Consider the following 20,918-nt stretch of genomic DNA (forward strand, 5'->3'; position numbering starts at 1 on the left):
TGCCCAAAACATATTTGGAAACATAAGGCACACCTAAACATATGAATATCTTTGTATTAGATATCAAAGTATCAAATCAAATGCAATTGTTTTAAAAGAGAGATAGCAGATGATAACTTTTCAAGTTCACACAAATATGTTTGTATGGTTTTAAATGCTAAAATAATAGACTATATCCCTCCTGTTCAAAATAAAGACAAAATGTAGGTTATTTGAATTTCTGGTTGTCAAACATCAATGGGACATATCCATATATGTGTTAAAATAATGTCATGAACTGCATATGTGGTTTGAACACCAGTGTGCATTTGAGGGGAACTGACTTTGTACATCTGTTTAAATAATGTTGACACCAGCTGGTTAAGAGTTGTTGCAAAAAATGTCTTAGAAAAGTGCAGATGCCACTTGGTTTGATATTCTGTAATCTAATGAAATGTAACCCATTCATTTGAAATTAAGTTTCCAAATATTTTTGGAACCACAGTATATTAGCTAATCTGGTGGGATATGATGCAGTATAGTTGTGGAGAATAACGCATCTGTGTTTGCAACCCAGACATCGCTGGACATTAGACCTATAATTCTGACAACACAAAATGATAGCCTATAGCGGCAATGAAAGTCGCCAAGCACTGCCTGCTTGTGTGTGTGTGTGTGTGTGTGTATGTGTGGGCGGGTTTGGGTGGTTTACGAGGACTTTTTTTTAGGTTACAAACTGGTAATTACAAGGGTATTATGCTATAAATGTGGTTTATGAGGATATTTCTAGTGTCCGCATAATTCAAATCGCTTAAAAAACACACTAAACGATGTTTTATTGACAATGTAAAAATGCAGAAAGTTTTTTGTGAGGGTTAGGTTTAGGGTTAGGGGATAGAATCTCTAGTTTGTACAGTATAAAATCATTATGTCTATGTAGAGTCCTCATAAGGATAGCCGCACCAACATATGTGTGTGCGTGTGTGTTTGTGTGCGTGCCGCTCAGATAAAACGAAAGGCTCCGCGTTTGTAATGCGCGTGTGCGTGTGCGTGTTTGTAAGGCGCGTGTGTGTGTGTGCGTGTTTGTAATGCGCGCGCGTGTGTGTGTGTTATTAGGAGGTGGGGGTGAGAGACCCCGTCGTGTGTTGACCCCCTAAACAACTCCCAGTCTCCATTCGCTCTCCCTCTCTGGTTTAAAGCTCCATCGCTCATTGCAGAGACTCATTTGAGCCCGACGCGTCGCTACATGGACATCGATAGAGCGGACGCACCGTTAACGTTGGATACTCGGCCCGGTCCACGCTAAACTCTTATTAAGGTGGGGTATCTTAACACATTCTCATCATATGTTGATGTATTCCACATATAACCCAGATTTCCATAACCACAACATTTCCATGGATTTAATATCAGCATTACACGCATTTCTCAGCCTGGAAATTCACTCTGAGTTATGCTGTCATTTTGCGGCTACTTTTGAAGTGAAAAGCAAAGGATTGTATCCACATCTTCATATGTGTAGGATAGGTTGTAAAATTCTGTTTTATGTTGTAGAGAGTGTCTCATCCGCCGGTGTGGTGTGTGTTGTCTTCCGTCACTGAGTGTGTGAACTCGGCTTCCGTATCGCATGGAGAAGAGGGTAGGTCCTGTTTTCCGTTCTTTTCCTTGTCAATTTTCATGCAAAGGATGCTGTAGTGTAGATAAATATGACCAAATACAACTATATAGTGCTTGTGTACAACCAGTATGTAGCCTACAATCTGAAAAGTTCATTGTGTGTGTGTGTGTGTGTGTGTGTGCAATTGCTCGATTTTTAGGTAACACTTTTAAATAACTTCCCTTACTATGTCTTTACAAACATTAACGAATTGTAATTATGATAATTATTTTGAAATTGCAATTAAATTTGATTCATTAATTTTCGTATACATAGCTACATTCATATTTGAATATACAGGAACAACTGGTCTATTAAAAATGTAAATTCATGAGTTATTCATTAAGGCTATTATAAAGTGTTGGCATTCATTTCTATCTGGCTATGTCTACATTTTTATCATATCAAATAAGAATATAAGGTTTGTGTATATTTGCAAAGCATTCATGTACAGAGCTTAATAATGGCCTGAATGCACACTCGTATCAGGAGAGGGTCTTTTATCAATATTGATATCAATTACATATTCAAAAGCAATAAAGAGTAGATTGTTAGAATATTAGATGGTGTAGGAAAATAGCATACAGGCCCTAGAAAGCTAGATGAAGTCAGTAAGTAGGTCAACTTTTGTGCTACAGTGAGCGGGCAAATGAAGTGTCTTCATAGAGATCACAGTTGATCAAAAATCAGTCTCAAATAATCTTTTATATCTCTCCCTGCAATATTTGTCATCATTATGAATGAAAGGGTCCAAGAAATTAATTGACACTGATTGCTGTTTTTGTTACCAATGCAAACCTGTTAAAATCATTGCTTTTAGTGGGTTGTTATAATTGTTTTTTCATTGACCTCATTCATTAATACCAATCTAAGTTGGTAAAGCCCACAAAATTGCTTGTGTATTTGAGTTTTTTGTTTTGTTTTACTTTTCTTTTTTTACTTAATATATAAGTCATATAGGTTTACACTAAGGTTCTATTAGTTAACATTAGTAAACGCATTAGGTCTCATGAATTAATAATGAACAATGAGTTTTACAGAATTTTTAAAATCTTGGTTAATGTTAAATTCTAAATACGCCATTGTTTATTGTTCATGTTAGTTCATAATGCATTAACTAATGTTAACCAACATTAAACATTAACCAACATTAAAAAGTGCTGTGAAAATGTTGTTACTTCAACTAATGTTAACAAATACAACCTTATTGTTGTATTTGTTAACCGTATTGTTACTATTATATATGACATATGCTATGGTGCAGTATATATATGTGCATAATGCAAATGTTTTGCCAGTAATCTGTACTTAATTATTAGTTGGATTACCTTTCATTGATTACATTTTCAAACATTATATTTAGAAATATCATGAAATTATGATTCGTATATTTTCACACAGATTCATAGTTGAATGCTCATGAACCAGTGATCTGTTGAGAATTATATAATGTTTGTTACCGACTATTCACGTACTAATTACTAGCACAACATACCAAACAGTACATCAGATTCAGATTTGAGTGCTTTGTGTGTTTGTTCATTTTAAAAGACCTGCAGTAATGATAATTAGTGTGACTTTCTTAGACTTTCAATTCCATCTTTAAAGTTATCCATAAGTTTAGCCCAAGCCTCTTTTGTGTTATTTGTTTGATAATTTTGTTATAATTAATTTGAAAAACACTATTTTTATTCAACATATTTTAAGGACTAGTAGCACATCAAAAGCTAGTTGCTTTTTTATTTTGTAACCTCAAAAAGAAGCCATATGAAAATGAATCTGGAGTTGCGTGAATGCCCCGAAAAAGCCACAGAATATGGAGTTTGAACACTGCAGAAAAGCCTGATTATTTGCAGAAGCGTAAATGTGGCCTCTATTTCTCTAATCAGAAATGTATTGTGCAGAGGTGGCTTATAGTATTAGTAATGATTAAGAATTTCAAAGCACTTCCATCTCAATAATAGGTGAGCAATTATTGGAAATGGCTCAAAGTTTACTTTCTGATATTATACACAATGGTGGCCTATTGTGTCGTTCTTTTTCATTTATCTTGTTGTTGTTTTGCTGATCATATCTCTGACTCCAGCAAACGGAGCGTTTCAGGATCGGTGTGTGATTAATCAGAACGTTGACTATAAAACCACCTAATTAGGATAAATGAAGGCGGGATGGCATAATGTATTTGTGTGCTAAGGCTGTAAGTTATGAATCTGATGGTGGAGATGGAATGGTTTTTTTTTTTTTTTTTACTTTATGTCCCTGGGTGAATGCTGCTTGGCTCTCTGAAAAATTGCACATCAAAACCTCCCCACAACCAGTGTTTATTGAGGAGGAGAGACAATTAGCAGTGACTTCAAATAGCCTCCTTTCAGCCTCTCTCTCTCTCCCTCTCTCTCTCTTGTACTGAACTCGCTAGTTCACATATGCAAACACGCCATCAATCCCATGTACACTTATAATAATAAACCATAACAAATCCCAATACACACACACACACACACACACACACACACACACACACACACACACACACACAGATAGAAATAGCTTCTTAAGGTTACAATTGCAGGGTACCACTATTTAGTGTATTTATGAGCAAAACAGGATATTGAACAAAAATAATATAGGGTGGGACTTGATTTTATCCATCGAAAATGTATTTGGTCATGAAAAGGGATCTCTATATGACAGTTAGGTGGATGGATAGGTTTGAAAAATAAGGGCTTGGTGATGTCAGCCAAAATGGAATGTTGTTTTAGGGGCGGAGAAAGTTATTACGTTTGAATTAAAAAGACATATATTTTTTTTCTTTGGAATAACATGCACCAATGAATTGTGCATGATAAGCGTAGAAGTGTGTGGTTAAGAAAGTAAATTGGGTCAATTTTGATTCATGTTGACATTAAGACCTTATCCTTTCTCTCTCTCTGTATTTCAGTATGAGGAGTTGGTGCAGTACTCAGGCTCTGACATCATGCCTGTGGGAGGCTACGGGGACGCCATGAGGTCACTTCCTCCACCTCACTATGGCCACACTGTGCCTGACTCGCTTAAACACCACCGGGATCTGATCTACGGGTGAGAGTCCGGTTACTATAACCATCTGTTAACGCTACAAAACATGTGAATGAACTTCATGTGTGCGCATGTGTGCCAACATATGCTGCATTTATGTCCTCCTGGGAATTTCCAGCTTGCGTGAAAGTGATTTCGATCTAAATAAAATAGACGCATTGGCTAAAAATGGGTAAATTACCGGTTAGTATATTTGATGCTTTACCAATGTATTTTATCATTCTCATGCTGCCACAGAATATGATGGAAAGTTTTGTAGTTTGTCACATAAGAGCATCACATCAAAAAACTGGCTAAATGAATAACATATTGGTAACACTTTACATTAATGTTACCTTTGTTAAGGGTTTATAAAGGGGTTCAGTGACCAGTAACTCATTTACAAATGCATTATAAATCATTGATATGCAGTTATAACAACATGAATATAAAAGGCAACTTTTTAACGCAATACTTGCCAAATAGTGAGCCATACTAACTCACATGTTATAAATGCTTCATAACATTTATTCAACATTAGTAACCTATGAAAATGTACCTTAATGTAAAGTGTACACATTTTAAGAATTTATTGAGGAAATACCATTAGAAACCAATGTAAATAAAGTTCAGTATGGTTTAATGGTCATCAGGCTTTATATATATATATATATATATATATATATATATATATATATATATATATATATATATATATATGCTGTGAATGAGCATGAAGACCTGAAAAGTTTATTTTTTGCAGATGATTTTAGGAAACTAGGACTAGGTAAAACCATTCTTTTGACATCAACGTGACAAGGAAAGTGAGAAAACAAGTGAGTCAAGACAGAAATGAATATAAACACAGCAGACTGTAGCAAAATTACATAATATCTTGTTTTAATCTCACTATAATCGTCTATTTTTCCTGCATTGTGTCATAAATCATTAATTAAGGCATTTTTATGTTTTTGATTACCAGTAATACAAGTATGAATAAGTGTATTTATGAAGAATTTGTAACATGTAGGATAAATGCTCACTATTTGGCAAGTATTGCTTGAACAAAAATTGTTATAACTGCATATCAATGATTTATAATGCATTTGTAAATGACTTATTACTCATTAATTAACCCCTTTATAAATAAAGGGAACATTAAACTGTTTGAAATGTAAATTCCATTGCTATTCTTCATTATTATTACAGAAAATAAGTTAATTTAGTTGTACAGTCAGCATTGCAATTAGCATTACCGCAAAATGAAAATTCTGTCATTATTTACTTACCTGCATGTCATTCAAAAACTCTATGCTGTTTTTTTTTTTCTTGGCACACAAAAGTTGAAATTTTGTATCATATTTATGCCACACTAGCCACACAACGACAAAAAGCACTATACAAATAGTCCATACTTCTCATGGTTTATATTCTAGTTAATCTGAAACTTTACAATAGCTTTGTGTGAGGAACCGACCTTGTTATTCACTGATAATCTGACTTTATAATGGTCTACTTTTTTTTTTTTTTTTTTTTTTTACTTTATGGAGCTTGACAGCCCCTGGCCAAAAATGTCCCCTTTTGCAGAAAAATAACAACATACAGGTTTTTAGATTGACTATTCGTTTAATCATTACCAATACCAACATGCCTCTGCCATGTTTAATTGACATGGCCCCTAAAAAACAAGAATCTCACTGGTTTCCAACTGGTAATTATGACATTTTGGTGCCGCTCATGTGCATTCATCCTGTAAATTTGATCATGTGAAATCTGACATGACTTGAAGTAGAGGTCGACTGAGAGGGCGGTAACTAAGGTGGTGGAAAAAGCTGAAAACCGATTAATCGGTCGATAGTTAAAAATAATAATAATTAATTGAATGTGTTTTTATTCTAGGAATATTTTCTTAGTCTTTCATTACTGTGATGGGCACAGACTCAGAGGCTACAAGAGTCCAAACTGAATGAAATCCCAGATGCAAAACCGATATTTTGGTCGACCTCTAAATTGAAGGCAGTATCCATAACCTTGCATGCACTGATGTCTTACTGTGCGTGTCTATGTGTTGATATGCAGTCATCCCCTGTTTCCACTCCTGGCACTGGTGTTTGAGAAATGTGAACTCGCCACCTGCTCACCACGAGACTCCACCTCCATGTCAAACCCCTCCCACCTTTCCGGCATGACAAATTACAGCGACGTCTGCTCCTCTGAATCATTCAATGACGACATTGCGGTCTTTGCCAAACAAGTGAGTAACACGAAGCAATCACATTTTCACATTAGAAAAATACCGGCACATTGCAGGCCATTACTCAATGATTTTTCATTACTGAACGATTTTTCCATTCATGCATTTAGATTCGATCTGAGAAACCCATCTTTTCATCAAATCCAGAACTGGATAATTTGGTGAGACATAAATACGCTGTTTGATAAATAATTGCACGTCATTTTGCAAGGATCTCACTCATTGTTTACAGAGAGGATGTGTTGTATCCATGTGCTACCAAACTGTCTCTTTACACAGATGATCCAGGCCATTCAAGTACTACGGTTTCATCTATTAGAGCTAGAAAAGGTATTTTGTCTCCTTTATTACATGATGAGTGTTTTTAAACTGTGTTTTTACTGTGGTGATACCATGGTACAGTGATAGTATTAGGTGGTAATATCATAGTACTTTGATATACAGTATATTATGGCACTGAATGATTACTATATTCATATACAATGGTATTTTCATGGTACTCTAAGCTACTTCAAAGAATAGCTTTGTATTATCATGGTATATGTTCAAAAGCATGGTAATACCATGGTATTTTTTTGGTACTTTTATGTTAGTTTAAGATTTGATTGAGGTCATTCATCACCTTTAATGTTTTTCATTTTACTTAGTGATCTTCTCTCTTCTCTTCTGTTACAGGTTCATGACCTCTGTGATAATTTCTGTCACCGCTACATCACGTGCCTGAAGGGCAAGATGCCCACTGATTTGGTGCTGGAAGACAGAGAGGGCGGATCCAAATCGGACATGGAGGATTTCACTGGTTCCTGCACCAATTTGTCAGAACAAGTGAGTCGGTTGAAATTTAACGCACATATCAGGATGCTGAAGGAATTGTTTTTAACTCACAGAGTGCGTGTGTCTGACTGCAGCTCTTTCTTCTTATCTAGAATCAGTCTTGGTTGCGAGACCCAGATGACTGTGTGTCAATCCCCTCAGGCACCCCAAGCGCATCCTGCGGTCTTACTTCACACAGTGCAGAGAACTGCAGCGACGCAGGTAACGATACTTTTACACACATTGGCTGTGTTCGGAATGCTAGAGTTCTGTATTCTGTAATTTATACTGTGCTATTTCATAAAAAAATTGTATGGGTAGATCAAATAATGTGAGAAATCAATCACATGTACTAGAAAAAGTAGAGTAGTATAGTAGTTGGTAGGATGCTATTCCGAACAGAACCCATAACAAAGAGCCACGGTGACTTCCAATGAATCCTAACCTTATGTGGAAGCAAGATAAGATATTTTATTGTGCTTCTGTGTTTGGCTGTGTCAGGTGATGGACTAGATGGAAGTGTGGCATCTCCCAGCACAGGAGAAGAAGATGAAATGGACAGAGACAGACGAAACAACAAGAAAAGAGGAATTTTTCCTAAAGTTGCAACAAACATTATGAGAGCTTGGCTCTTCCAGCACCTATCAGTAAGAGAGGAAACCAACTAAGATCCATTTTTACTTGATAGTTTGTTCAGTTTGAAAGAAACAGTTGGCATTTGGTGCTTAAAATGGGCAGCAGAAGTTTGAAGAAAGATAAGGGACAACAGAAGAAATTGCGACAGGAAATGAGAGTTAGGAAGAAGTATATCTTGAGAGAAAATTAAAGACTTTATTGACCATCTCAAGTTAGTGTCAGTGAATTTATGAACTCGCGGCCTGTTAATTTTGCATAGCTGAGCGCAGCTGAAATGAGCAAAGTCTGTGCAGAGACAGTAATGAGCATATGGTAATTACAGACTAATGACACTGCTGTAATTACAAATGGAAGAATATTCAGAAGTCACTAAAAATAAAGAGCTGTGCGGGTAATGAAGGGACTGAAAAGAATCATATCATATATTAAGATAGATGTATCATGCAGTTCTGTAGAAACTATATTTCATACTGATTCATGACTATCCTCTAGTTCAGTGGTTCCCAAACTTTTTTTTACGATATGGCACCCCTTTAACGTGTTTTTTTTTTCCCTTTGGCACCCCGACAATTGAAAAATAATTAAATAAACAAATATGCTTTTGAAAACATTGTCATTTAAAAAGATTAATATTAATATAAATATAAAAAAATTAAATTAAAACAATGTAGAATTCCAGTTTTTCTAAAGCAAACATTGCTTCAAGCATAATCATAATATAAAAACATTAAAAAAGTAATCTAATGCAAAATACTTAAATTGTTGACATGTCAATATTGCTGTTCGATTAATATTAATGAGATAACAGACAGCAGCAGGTCTGTTAGGCTGCATTTACACATTGCACAGACTGGATATTTATCATAATTCGTAATACAGTACAGTACATTATATAGTATATTAACAGCTGAATTTACATAAATATCGTGAGACACGAGTGCTCTGTAGAGCACATTCTGACATACTGTACACATGTGAAGGTTTGAAAGCAGCCGGCTGTAGTGAAACAGTGTGAAGTTACCAAATTGAGTCAGTACTCGGAACTGCTGGTACCTTTTTTAACATCTTCTTTAATATTGAGTTAATAGAGAATGGGTAAAGATTCTGCAGCACTTCTAGCCAGTCGTGATGGCATCCCAGTGGGCCATGGCAGCCAGTTTGGGGACCACTGCTTTAGTTAGTGTACTAAACTAGAAAGAACATCCTCAGACAACCTGAGAGATGCAAAGTGTGACCTATAACCAGTGAATTAAGGATTTTTTTTGTTGTTGTTTTGCTGTTGAAGTTTAATCCAGTCATAGTTTGCATGCAACGACAATACCCCTGTCCTTTATTTGAATTAATAAAAAGTTTAAATGCATCTATCAAAGTATGAAATTCTCTCAAAACAAGTTTTACATTCCCTTGCAATAGTTTACGTTTCCTAGCCATAGTTTGCATTGCCTAGCAATAGTTTACATTCCCTCGCAATAATTTTTGCGTTCCCTCGCAATGTTTTGCATTCTATCGCAATAAGTTTGCATTCCCTCACAAGTTTTGCTTTTTCTTGCAATAGTTTGCTTTGCTTCGCAATAGTTTGCGATCCCTAGCAATAAGTTTTGCGTTCGTTCACAATAGATTGCATTCCCTAGCAATACGTTTTAAGTTCTCTTGCAATAAATTTTGTGTTCCATCACAATATGTTTTGCGTTTTAGCAATAGTTTGCTTTCTATCACAATTAATTTTGTGTTCCCTCACAATAGTTTGCATTCCCTCGCAACAAGTTTCGCATTATCTAGCCATAGTTTGTTTTCCTTCGCAAGTTTGCATTTCCTCACAATAAGTTTTGCGCTGCCTCACAATAGTTTGCATGCTCTCGCAATAGTTTGCGTTTCCTTGCGATATGTTTTGTGTTCCCTCGCAATAGTTTTGTAGTATAGTTACAAAACTTTTTGTGGGAGAACGCAAAAATGTTGCATGGAAACGCAAAACTATTTTAGAAAATATTTCCAACCCTGTCCTCTAAGGTGCTTCATATTTTTTAGGTTACCTCACAAAACATTTTTACAGTGTATACTAACAATCAATAGTAGTACAGTAATATACAGAAATGTACAGAATTTACAGAAAGTATTAAAATGTTAATTTAAATCATGTAATTGCATCCCTTTGTTCTATTCATTATAGAATCAGATTACAAACAAAACTTTGCATTAATATCCTTATCTGACCTCTCTCAGCATCCATACCCCTCTGAGGAACAGAAAAAACAACTCTCCCTAGACACGGGTCTCACCATACTGCAGGTCAACAACTGGTTAGTAATGACTGTCTTTAATCTATAATAAACCTTTACCAGTGATCATAATGACCTATACTTACCTAATCAATGATCAGCAATTAATTATTAGATAAAAATAAGGATTTATGTTGTGTGGGAATAGTACAACATAAATTGAATAGTTGTATTGTTTATAACAATGAGTTTTCATTTACTAATGCACTAATTTCTTTTATTAAATAATATATCGAAGAGGGTTGAGGTATTGAGTATCATTCTAATTTTAATGTTATTAAATGCTAGAATAAATTTAATTTGTGGGTCTGTGGTCAGCTACTGTTGCATTTATTGACTGTAAAACTTATTTGTCCCTGTTTTTCTCATCTTACGCTTGCTCCTGGTTTCTTCACTCAGGTTCATAAATGCCAGACGCAGAATAGTCCAGCCAATGATCGACCAGACAAATCGCTCAGGTGAAATATGTGTGTTTGTTAAGCTATGGCTTGTTTTGCATTTTGATTTTGTATTATATCAAAATCCAGAACTCTCTGTAGTGAATAAAGTGTGTGTGCTTTTTTTTCTCAGGCCAGGGTGCTCCGTACAGTCCAGAGGGGGCGGCTGTAGGAGGTTATGGCTTAGACGTTCAGTCCCATTTAGGCCTCAGAACAGCAGGTGAGAACTGCTTCTATACACTACTTAATATACCCAATTTTTTTAGCTATGTTTATCCGCGCACTAGCAAAATGTTGCTCTGGAAAATTCATACCTTGTTTGGAGGTTTGTCATTTTCAAATGACTTTATAAAGTGCAACAGTGCCTGGTTCCGGAAGTATTTTTCTCATTCATTTTCTTCATAAGGATTTTTTAAAAGTTCTTCATAAAAAAGAGTTCCAAGACATGATCCAAAACAACCAGCTCCCAGGTTATCACAACATTACAAACTTTGATTTGAAGGAAAAAGTATTTGAAAATCTGACAAAATGTCAAAGGTACAAGGAAATGAACTACAATCCCATAAATCATTTCGATTGATGTAATCATATTAAAAACTATGGAAAGATATAAAACTATTGATTTAAAGTTGTTGATTGTAATAATAGAAACAATATACTTAAAATGTATTGCCAAATATTTAGATACAGTTGTGCTCAAATGTTTGCATACCCTGGCAGAAATTGTGACATTTTGGCACTGATTTTGAAAATATGACTGATCATGCAAAAAAACGGTGTTTTATTTAAGGATAGTGATCATATGAAGCCATTTATTATCACATAGTTGTTTGGTTCCTTTTTAAATCATAATGATAACAGAAATCACCCAAATGGCCCTGATCAAAAGTTTACATACCCTTGAATGTTTGGCCTTGTTACAGACACACAAGGTGACACACACAGGTTTAAATGGCATTTAAAGGTTAATTTACCACACCGGTGGCTTTTAAAATTGCAATTAGTGTCTGTGTATAAATAGTCAATGAGTTTGTTAGCTCTCACATGGATGCACTGAGCAGGCTAGATATTGAGCCATGGGGAGCAGAAAAGAACTGTCAAAAGACCTGCGTAACAAGGTAATGGAACTTTATAAAGATGGAAAAGGATATAAAAAGATATCCAAAGCCTTGAAAATGCCAGTCAGTACTGTTCAATCACTTATTAAGAAGTGGAAAATTCGGGGATCTCTTGATACCAAGCCAAGGTCAGGTAGACCAAGAAAGATTTAAGTCACAACTGCCAGAAGAATTGTTTGGGATACAAAGAAAAACCCACAGGAAATACAGGCTGCTCTGGAAAAAGACAGTGTGGTTGTTTCAAGGAGCACAATACGATGATACTTGAACAAAAATGAGCTGCATGGTCAAGTTGCCAGAAAGAAGCCTTTACTGCGCCAATGCCACAAAAAAGCCCAGTTTCAATATGCCCGACAACACCTTGACATGCCTCACAGCTTCTGGCACACTGTAATTTGGAGTGACGAGACCAAAATAGAGCTTTATGGTGACAACCATAAGTGCTATTGTTTGGAGAGGGGTCAACAAGGCCTATAGTGAAAAGAATACCATCCCCACTGTGAAGCATGGTGGTGGCTCACTGATGTTTTGAGGGTGTGTGAGCTCTAAAGGCACCGGGAATCTTGTGAAAATTGATGGCAAGTTGAACGCAGCATGTTATCAGAAAATACTGGCAGACAATTTGCATTCTTCTGCATGAAAGCTGCGCATGGGACGCTCTTGGACTTTCCAGCATGACAATGACCCCAAGCACAAGGCCAAGTTGACCCTCCAGTGGTTACAGCAGAAAAAGGTGAAGGTTCTGGAGTGGCCATCACAGTCTCCTGACCTTAATATCATCGAGCCACTCTGGGGAGATCTCAAACGTGTGGTTCATGCAAAACGACCAAAGACTTTGCACAACCTGGAGGCATTTTGCCAAGACGAATGGGCAGCTATATCACCTGCAAGAATTTGGGGCCTCATAGACAACTATTACAAAAGACTGCACGCTGTCATTGATGCTAAAGGGGGCAATACACAGTATTAAGAACTAAGGGTATGCAGACTTTTGAACAGGGGTCATTTCATTTTTTTCTTTGTTGCCATGTTTTGTTTTATGATTGTGCCATTCTGTTATAACCTACAGCTGAATATGAATCCCATAAGAAATGTAAGATATGTGTTTTGCTTGCTCACTCATGTTTTCTTTAAAAATGGTACATATATTACCAATTCTCCAAGGGTATGCAAACTTCTGAGCACGACTGTATATGCACATATATCAGTATTTTGAGAGTGTAGGGAGTGTTGTTTGCGTCATTCGCAGTGCATCATTGGAGCGGGTGGTCGCTGCAGAGCTCTTTTAGTACGCTTTGTTCACCACGATTTTCTGATTGGTGTATCGTTTCCTTTAGAATCATTGGTAGTGCAGTTCTTCACCAATTATTCTGCTATTAAATAAGATTTAAAAAAATCGAAGTTGCAATAATGCGGACTGACAGTGTATATGATTGATTAACAACCTCAGAGCTCATGGTACATCTGTCTTTAAAGGTATAAGGTTATAAATCACTGTTAAAAATAAATTTGCCTATGGAGGAAATTAATGGGATTTTTACTTCAGAAGCCTAATTGTTGCACTCTTTTGGCTGTGACTTTTCATGTGACTTTGTTTTATTACTTACGGTGGCCCAGAGATGCACAACACAACCAAATAAACAAAGCAAATAAAAGCTGAAAACACTACGGAAACAAGCCACAACACAATGGAATTAAGTCACAAGACAACTAAATTAAGCCACAGCACAATTAAATTAAGCTACAACACAAGGAAATGAACTGAAAATAATATTTTTTTATACACTGTATTTTAAGTCGTGTGGCAGTCTGAGGCTGCTCAGAAGAAACAGAGAGCTGCTCGTCCCACTGCATGTTACTCACAAGAGAAGTTCCACTGTCAATGTGTAATGGGTTTCCATTGTGGAAATCTAAACAGAAGAGATTCCATGTATGCTATGTCCTTTTGAATGTTAATTGATTTGATACCTTTGGAAATGTTGATAAAGTTATGTGCAATAAGAGTCCTGGTACAAATCCAGCCAGATAAGCACTGTCCAGAAGACACAAGACAAATTAGTACAACATTTTTATGAATATTTAATATGTGTTTTGGCTTAATTTCATTGTGTTGTGGCTTTTCCATTGTATTTTGGCCTAAATTAATTGTGTTGTGGCTTAATTCAGTTGTGTTATAGCTTATTTCCATTGAGCTGTGGCTTTTCCTTTTTTTTTTTTGCTGTAATTTCATTGTGTTATGGCAAAATTTTGTTGTGTTTTGGCTCAGTTCCATTGTGTTGTAGCTTATTTCTGTTGTGCTGTGACTTGTCCGTTGTTTTGTGGCTTAGTTTTGTTGTGTTTTGGCTTAATTCTATTGTGTTTTAACTAGTGCTGTTAGTCGATTAAAATGTTTAATTGTGATTAATCGCATCATTTTCTGTAGTTAATCGCGATTAATTGCATCATTTTCTGTAGTTAATAGCGATTAATAACAGATTGTGAAAGTGCTGAAATTTTACTCTAAATATATTTCTTTTTCTGTCAAAATGCATTTATTATAAGAAATTATAAGAAATATTATAAGAAAACAAAACAGTATGTAACAATATAATTTTATTAACTTTTTCCATATAAAGCCTTCCACAGTATAAAGATAGAAATGCATCAAAATAGCACCAATTTAAATAACAATAAACATTTCCCAAAGTGGGAGTTTGACTACTTGAAAGAGCTAGTCTCCCCTTAGTTTGCATATTCATTGCAATGTGCATTAAATCTCTTAAACTCTCTTCCTCCACAATATTAATCACCTGGTAGACCTTGGCTATCCGCTTTGTTACAGCAATCGTGAAGCCGCGTTCATGTATTGCATCAGGGTGTCAGTGCCAGTGTCAAGCACCGCTTTGAACTCCACATGAAAAGTGCTTGCAGACAAAAACGTCTCATTCTGCGTTTTGTTGATATTTAAGACTTGATGTGCTTCTGTGGTACTGTAAGTAAAATGCACCTTACTTAGGCTGAAAAACACTTTGTCACAAGTCCCATCTGGGCTTGTTTTGTACAACAAATAGCGTCAATAGCTCCTTCCTCCATCATTTTATCACTGACACAGAATTACTGCTGTGTGTGTTTGTGGTGTGTTCATCAGTGTAATGACTCCAGGTGGACACATCGCAAAAGTTCCGCCCATCCAACAAGTTTTTATGCTGGTTTATGCTGTATTAATGATAAATGCATTAATCGCAATTAAGAAAAATGTGTTTCATTGTGTTTCGGCTTAAATCCATTGTGTTGTAGCTTATTTCTGTTTTGCTTTGGCTTTTCCGTTGTATTGTGGCTTATTTCCATAGTGTTTTCAGCTTTTATTTCCTATGACAATTTGGTTGTATTGTGCACCCCTTGGGTACCATCATTTCTCATGGGAGATTCTAAGTATTTCAGTTAATTGTAAATTATCATATGGTTACATTAAGGACTAGATGTCACAGATGTTACCTTGAATGACTAGTTACATAAGTTACTTTAAATGTTCTTAAAATGTTGAATTATTTTTAAACTGGATATTTTTAAATTGGCATCCTAAAAATGCAATGTTCGTGGTGAGATGCAATGCATGTATGTATGTATGTGTATAGCCGACCTCTCAAGTCCTTTTTTTTTTTTTTTTTTAGTTTTTTTTGCTCTTTAAAACGTTACCAGAGGAACGTTTGGTGGTGTGTGGACATTACCTTTTTTCTAGTACACCAGTTCTCTCTTTGATGACTCTCATTCACTCTTTTTCTCTCGTTCTCTGTTGTCAGGTCTTCAGGGAATGTCATCTCTGCCCACAGATTACCCCGGAGCCCTCCTGCCCCAGCCAGGGTACTCCCACCCGGGGCCGTCCCTGCACCCTTACCCCGGCCCCCACACTGCCGTGCTGCTCCACCCGCCGCCCCACGCCCACCCTGCTGAACCCCTTATAGGACAAGGCCTTGACATACATGCCCACTGAGACCAGAGCAGGGCAGAGGGGGCACTGAAAGTGGGCCAGACCGGTATATTATGAATTGAATTTGCATTGACATTTGACATAACCCGTCACCCTCAGCAAACCTTCAGGACGCTAGCGTGGTCGACACAATGACTCTGAGAATGTCTTAAATGCAATGACATGCATGAAAATGTCCATTTTATGCACTCAATTCTGTGCAACGTGACTGTATGCAAAGCCTGAAAGAACTGTTACATTCCTTAGCCATTTATCAATCTTTATTGCTATCTTATCTCTTCCTCATTATGCTCTGAATGGGTGAATCTCACAAAGAACATGTCCAGGTCATTTTTCAGCCCAAAATCAAAAGAAAAAATTAGAAATGATATGTTGCAAGAAAAATAAGGCTATTTTTAGGACCATTACGATGGTTTGGCATTGTAACATTAGTTTTATGACAATTAGGGATATTTTCACCCCAACATTTTCATTACTGTAATGCAAAAAAATAAATAATAATAATAATAATTCATGTAATACTGTAATGTAGGGATGTCATAAAATATCAATTTATTGATTATTGTCAGCACATTATTTTATCGATATATTTTTGAGGCATCGATATATTATAATTAGCCGACATTTAAATTAAAAGCCCAATGGGCATGCTTTCCAATTCATTCAGTTGGACTCTGTTTAACAGTCTGGCGTAATAGTGTTGGGAGACCACAAGAGGGCGATATACCATTTACTGAAGCCGGTCACAGTCACGGTCACGATCACACACAAACACACACACACAGGACGAGCTGAAGCGGTGCAGATGGCAGTCCAAAGTTACAGAGGTTTTTGCACTCCTTCAAGAATGAACAAAGTGACATTGATGAGTTTGCATTATGCAATTTCTCAGTATGTAGCCATGAATAGGTCTTTCATTCAAGCTGTCAAAGCACAAAATGACATACTTGTTATTGAAAATATATTGTGTAGGCCCTATGAAAGATACATATACACAATATATCATCCAGTTATACTAGAGTAAACAATCTTTGTAGTTTGATAATGATTTGGGTCAAATTTAATGGAAAACTATGTGACGCACTCTGTGGAACTTCAGAATGTTGGCGCTGAGTGTTGGCGGTGTGGGTGTACCTTTGTAGAAAATAAATATTTGTTATTTTAGAATGCACCATGTTGTCTTCCAGACGCGTCCGGTGTGTGACCCCCTTTAATTAATCCTGCCACTCACAGTTTACCAGTTGTTTATCAAGTTGTGTTGAGAAATATGTCTGAAGAGACAAAGATTGTTGTGCAACGAGCAGCCCTATTTATACAGGATCTGAAAAAAACATCTCTATATATATCGATAATCATCTGGAAAATCTTCCGATTATCAATGCATGAAAATTTGTACTTTTTAAATGTACTTCACAATTTAAATAATTTGTTTTGCATTGCAGTAATGAGAATGAGTTCTTTTTGCATTAGAGGGGGTTTTAAATGGGCTTAATTTTCATGAAAATAATGCGAAAGTGGTCTTAAAGTAGGCTTCATTTTCTTGGCAATTTTAGTGAGATTCACCTGGATGCACTGTACTGAATACATTGATCTACTAGTTTTAGCTGCAACATTGCTGCGCTCAACTGTATATACACAAGTCTTCCTATGGCCTTAAGGGGCGTGCTGACATCTCCTTGAATCTAACATTAAGGCCTTCATCATAGCCTTTCTTGCCTTGACTGAAATAGTCTTCTGAGATGACTGATTGCACCAAATCCTCATAACTTAACTGGGTGAATATTAGGAAACCTCATCATATTTCTCCCCAAAATCAAAAGCAATAAATAAGAAATTATATTTGGCTTAAAGAAAATTAAGCCTGTTTCAGGACAGTTAAGATTTCTTGCACTGTGACTTTATTTTCACAAAAATTAAGCACATTTTCCCTCCTAATTCTCTTTACTGTAATGCAAAAATTCTCATTTTACTCTAATGCGAAAACAATATACATTATTTAAATGGTTTAGTATTAATACACCATGGTGGTGGTATTTTTTATAATGCCTTTGATATGTACTGCTTTAACTAATTAAAAAAATATTATGTATTATTATAATCTAATGAGAATAATCAATGAGAAATTACAAAAAATCTAAAAATAAAAAATAACATGTTCAGAAGCATTACAGTAATGAGAATTTAGGGGTGGGTGGTTGTCATTAAAATAATGTCACCATGTTGAAAATCTACACACAGGTGTTAGAATCACATGACCAGCTGAATACTACTTGCTGAATCTCAGTAACCATCCTGTTATTTGACACTTTCACTCATTGATTAAAGTAATCATGGCTGACTGTGAATACTACATTTCTACTATGGCATCTGAAACTGAAAACTATTGATTTTAAATGAGGCTGCTAGGTGTCAGGGCAAGTCCAAGATAACACAAAGACAAGTTACTGAGTGCACCTTTAATGGTCTGAAAGATAGGCTCAGTTTTCTTTATACAAATGTAACTTTATTTCTTTTGATTTTGCACAATGATTTTGAGGCGAAATGTGACCCAGACATGTTTTCATGAGATTCACTGCAGAACTTTTGAACATGGTCAATAAAATGTAGAGAGCTGATTTGTGGCATACTGTAGAGTGTCTTTACCAGATGTCTATGTCTTCCTAGCTGAGGGTAATGCAAGTTTTAATTCAGTTCTTCTGTTCATAAGTCAGTCTCACTTTTAGCATTATGCATTATTTAATTTAAAATTTATGTTAAATATATTTTTGTATTTATCTGTGTCAGAGACTCGACTACTTCAAAACACTAAAGTTACAATAATCTGAGTGCCACATTTTGTGAATCTCTCAATTTGATAAAGAAATGAATATGTTCTTCAGTTCTTTGAAGTTTATGAGAATGTTTATCTGCTGCGGTCCCGACAGGCACGTTTTTGCTTTGCTCTAAAGGACCTGACTCACATTACCGTCAAGACTTACACAGTACCACTGTATAAAAGAATGCCTGCTTGAATATCTTATGACATTTTTTTCTATGCTTTTTAGAGATTTGTTGGAAAGCGATGGACTTGATACCTTCAGCTCTTTTCTCTCATTCTCCTTTCTGATTTTACAATGTACTACAGGTTTGTTGATGATGTGTGTATGATAATGATATGATGATGTTACAGTTACGTTAATAATACTAAATCACTTTTTTGCACATGTATTGATATTTTGTCTCTTGGGTGCTTTTACTGAAGGTGCCACATATATCAATAATTAATTTAGATTGAAGCTGAAGTGTGTAATTTTTGCGCTACCAGTGCTTCCAAACAGAATTGCAAATATAATGTCTGTTTTCAAACAAGTTTCCCCTAACACACCCCATCTTACATTGACCAACATGTAGATAGTCCTATCACCAAACTCATGCCATTAGTTGAGCCAGTGTTGCTGTGTCCTGCTGGTTGGGATGCTCAAACATACAGATGAATGTTTTGAAAGTGCCACAGTCAATCTACGAATGGTTGATTTATAGTAGACTCTGCATGTAAAGCTGGGACAGAAGAAAATATTTTAACATCGAAAAAATGACAGCTTTAAAGTGTTAGAACATTTTATCTGGACATTTAAATATTTAACGATGAACCTAAATAAACAACAGACAACATGCATATTAAATTTGGTTTGTTTTAAAGCCAGGCATGTTCTATATAAAGCCCATAAAAAAGTCAAGGCATATAAAATTCACTTAACATTTTTTTTTATTTTTTATAATTCTACAACCATAGACATTGTCTAACACCCTGGATACACCGGATGCGTCCATTGATGCAATGGCTTGAGGCTGTCTACACTGGACGTGTCAAAGTGAACATTTTAAATGACATGCAGAAAGCATGGACCAATCAGCTGTGAGCTCGAGCAGACTTTAGCAATGGTTCTTTAATTTTATTAAAGGAATGACAAGGAGGCTGTGAGTGATAGACTATTTTAATGTGAATTTAAAATTTGTGCTTATGAAAACCTAATGGAAAAGTTTGATATGTGCATAAACTCTTAAAAATTCGCTTAACCACCTGTGACCCTGCGTCCACATGTGTGGACATACCGTTTTGGCTTCACTACAGGCTATGCATAATTTAATTTCATTTAAACCGACTGATCTCAGTTCAGAAGACTCTATGCTGTCATTGAAGGGTTAAACTTTCAACGCACTGGTCATATGGCAAAACAACCTGGCACCGATCTCAGCTGAGTCTCTAGTTTCATCCGATGTGCCATTTTAAAAATTGTATTGATTTATTGCGAAACAGCACACTGTTAAACACAACAACCACATATGTGGACTATAGGCTAATTTTCCTTAAAATATCCTATATTCACTGTGCATTATCAAATTGAGAATCAATGGATGCATCCAAAAACTGGAAAATGTTGCTTTCATAGGTTGTATACAGAGGTAGGAGGAAAATAATGTACATTTCAAACTGTTCTGAGACCAGCGCAGACAGACAGCACACTGGAGGTTAAGTCATTCCCTAATTGGGGGGCAAGGGAGCATCCTATCGCTTTCCTATGCAGCCAAGAGCATTCACTTCTAACATCTAGTCAAAAGTTCAGTTTAACCTAAGTTCAGAAGTGTTTAACCCACAGCTGCATATTAAAGTGGATCCTCACTATCCGCCAGAACAGTTATACGAAGGCTGGGCGGCATAAAGGCAAAGCAGCCATTTCTGTGTTCTT

At 36.0% G+C, this 20,918-nt stretch overlaps 1 protein-coding gene across 2 annotated transcripts; it reads left to right on the top strand.

Annotated features, from left to right (window-relative positions):
* Positions 1 to 1,047: 1,047 nt before the first annotated feature.
* Positions 1,048 to 19,388, top strand: LOC127422278 (homeobox protein meis3-like). 2 transcript variants are annotated; one of them, XM_051665682.1, is made up of 13 exons: positions 1,048 to 1,297; positions 1,534 to 1,618; positions 4,575 to 4,714; positions 6,770 to 6,944; positions 7,055 to 7,105; positions 7,224 to 7,274; positions 7,620 to 7,769; positions 7,871 to 7,979; positions 8,259 to 8,404; positions 10,614 to 10,690; positions 11,069 to 11,136; positions 11,240 to 11,326; positions 16,004 to 19,388. In XM_051665682.1, the coding sequence occupies exons 2-13, from the start codon at positions 1,607 to 1,609 to the stop codon at positions 16,192 to 16,194; spliced, it is 1,257 nt and encodes a 418-aa protein (XP_051521642.1). In that variant the 5' UTR covers positions 1,048 to 1,297; positions 1,534 to 1,606; the 3' UTR covers positions 16,195 to 19,388. The 2 variants fall into 2 exon arrangements, with proteins under 2 accessions (XP_051521642.1, XP_051521643.1); XM_051665683.1 differs by having other exon boundaries at positions 11,069 to 11,127.
* Positions 19,389 to 20,918: the final 1,530 nt, after the last annotated feature.

Source organism: Myxocyprinus asiaticus, chromosome 31 (genome assembly GCF_019703515.2).
Source record: "Myxocyprinus asiaticus isolate MX2 ecotype Aquarium Trade chromosome 31, UBuf_Myxa_2, whole genome shotgun sequence".
Lineage (NCBI taxonomy): Eukaryota > Metazoa > Chordata > Actinopteri > Cypriniformes > Catostomidae > Myxocyprinus > Myxocyprinus asiaticus.

Bases quoted from the DNA above. Each gene is read 5' to 3' on its own strand.
- LOC127422278 (XM_051665682.1), top strand. The intron at 7,106-7,223 runs GTGAGACATAAA...CTCTTTACACAG, and splicing joins ATCCAGAACTGGATAATTTG to ATGATCCAGGCCATTCAAGT. The intron at 7,275-7,619 runs GTATTTTGTCTC...CTTCTGTTACAG, and splicing joins ATCTATTAGAGCTAGAAAAG to GTTCATGACCTCTGTGATAA.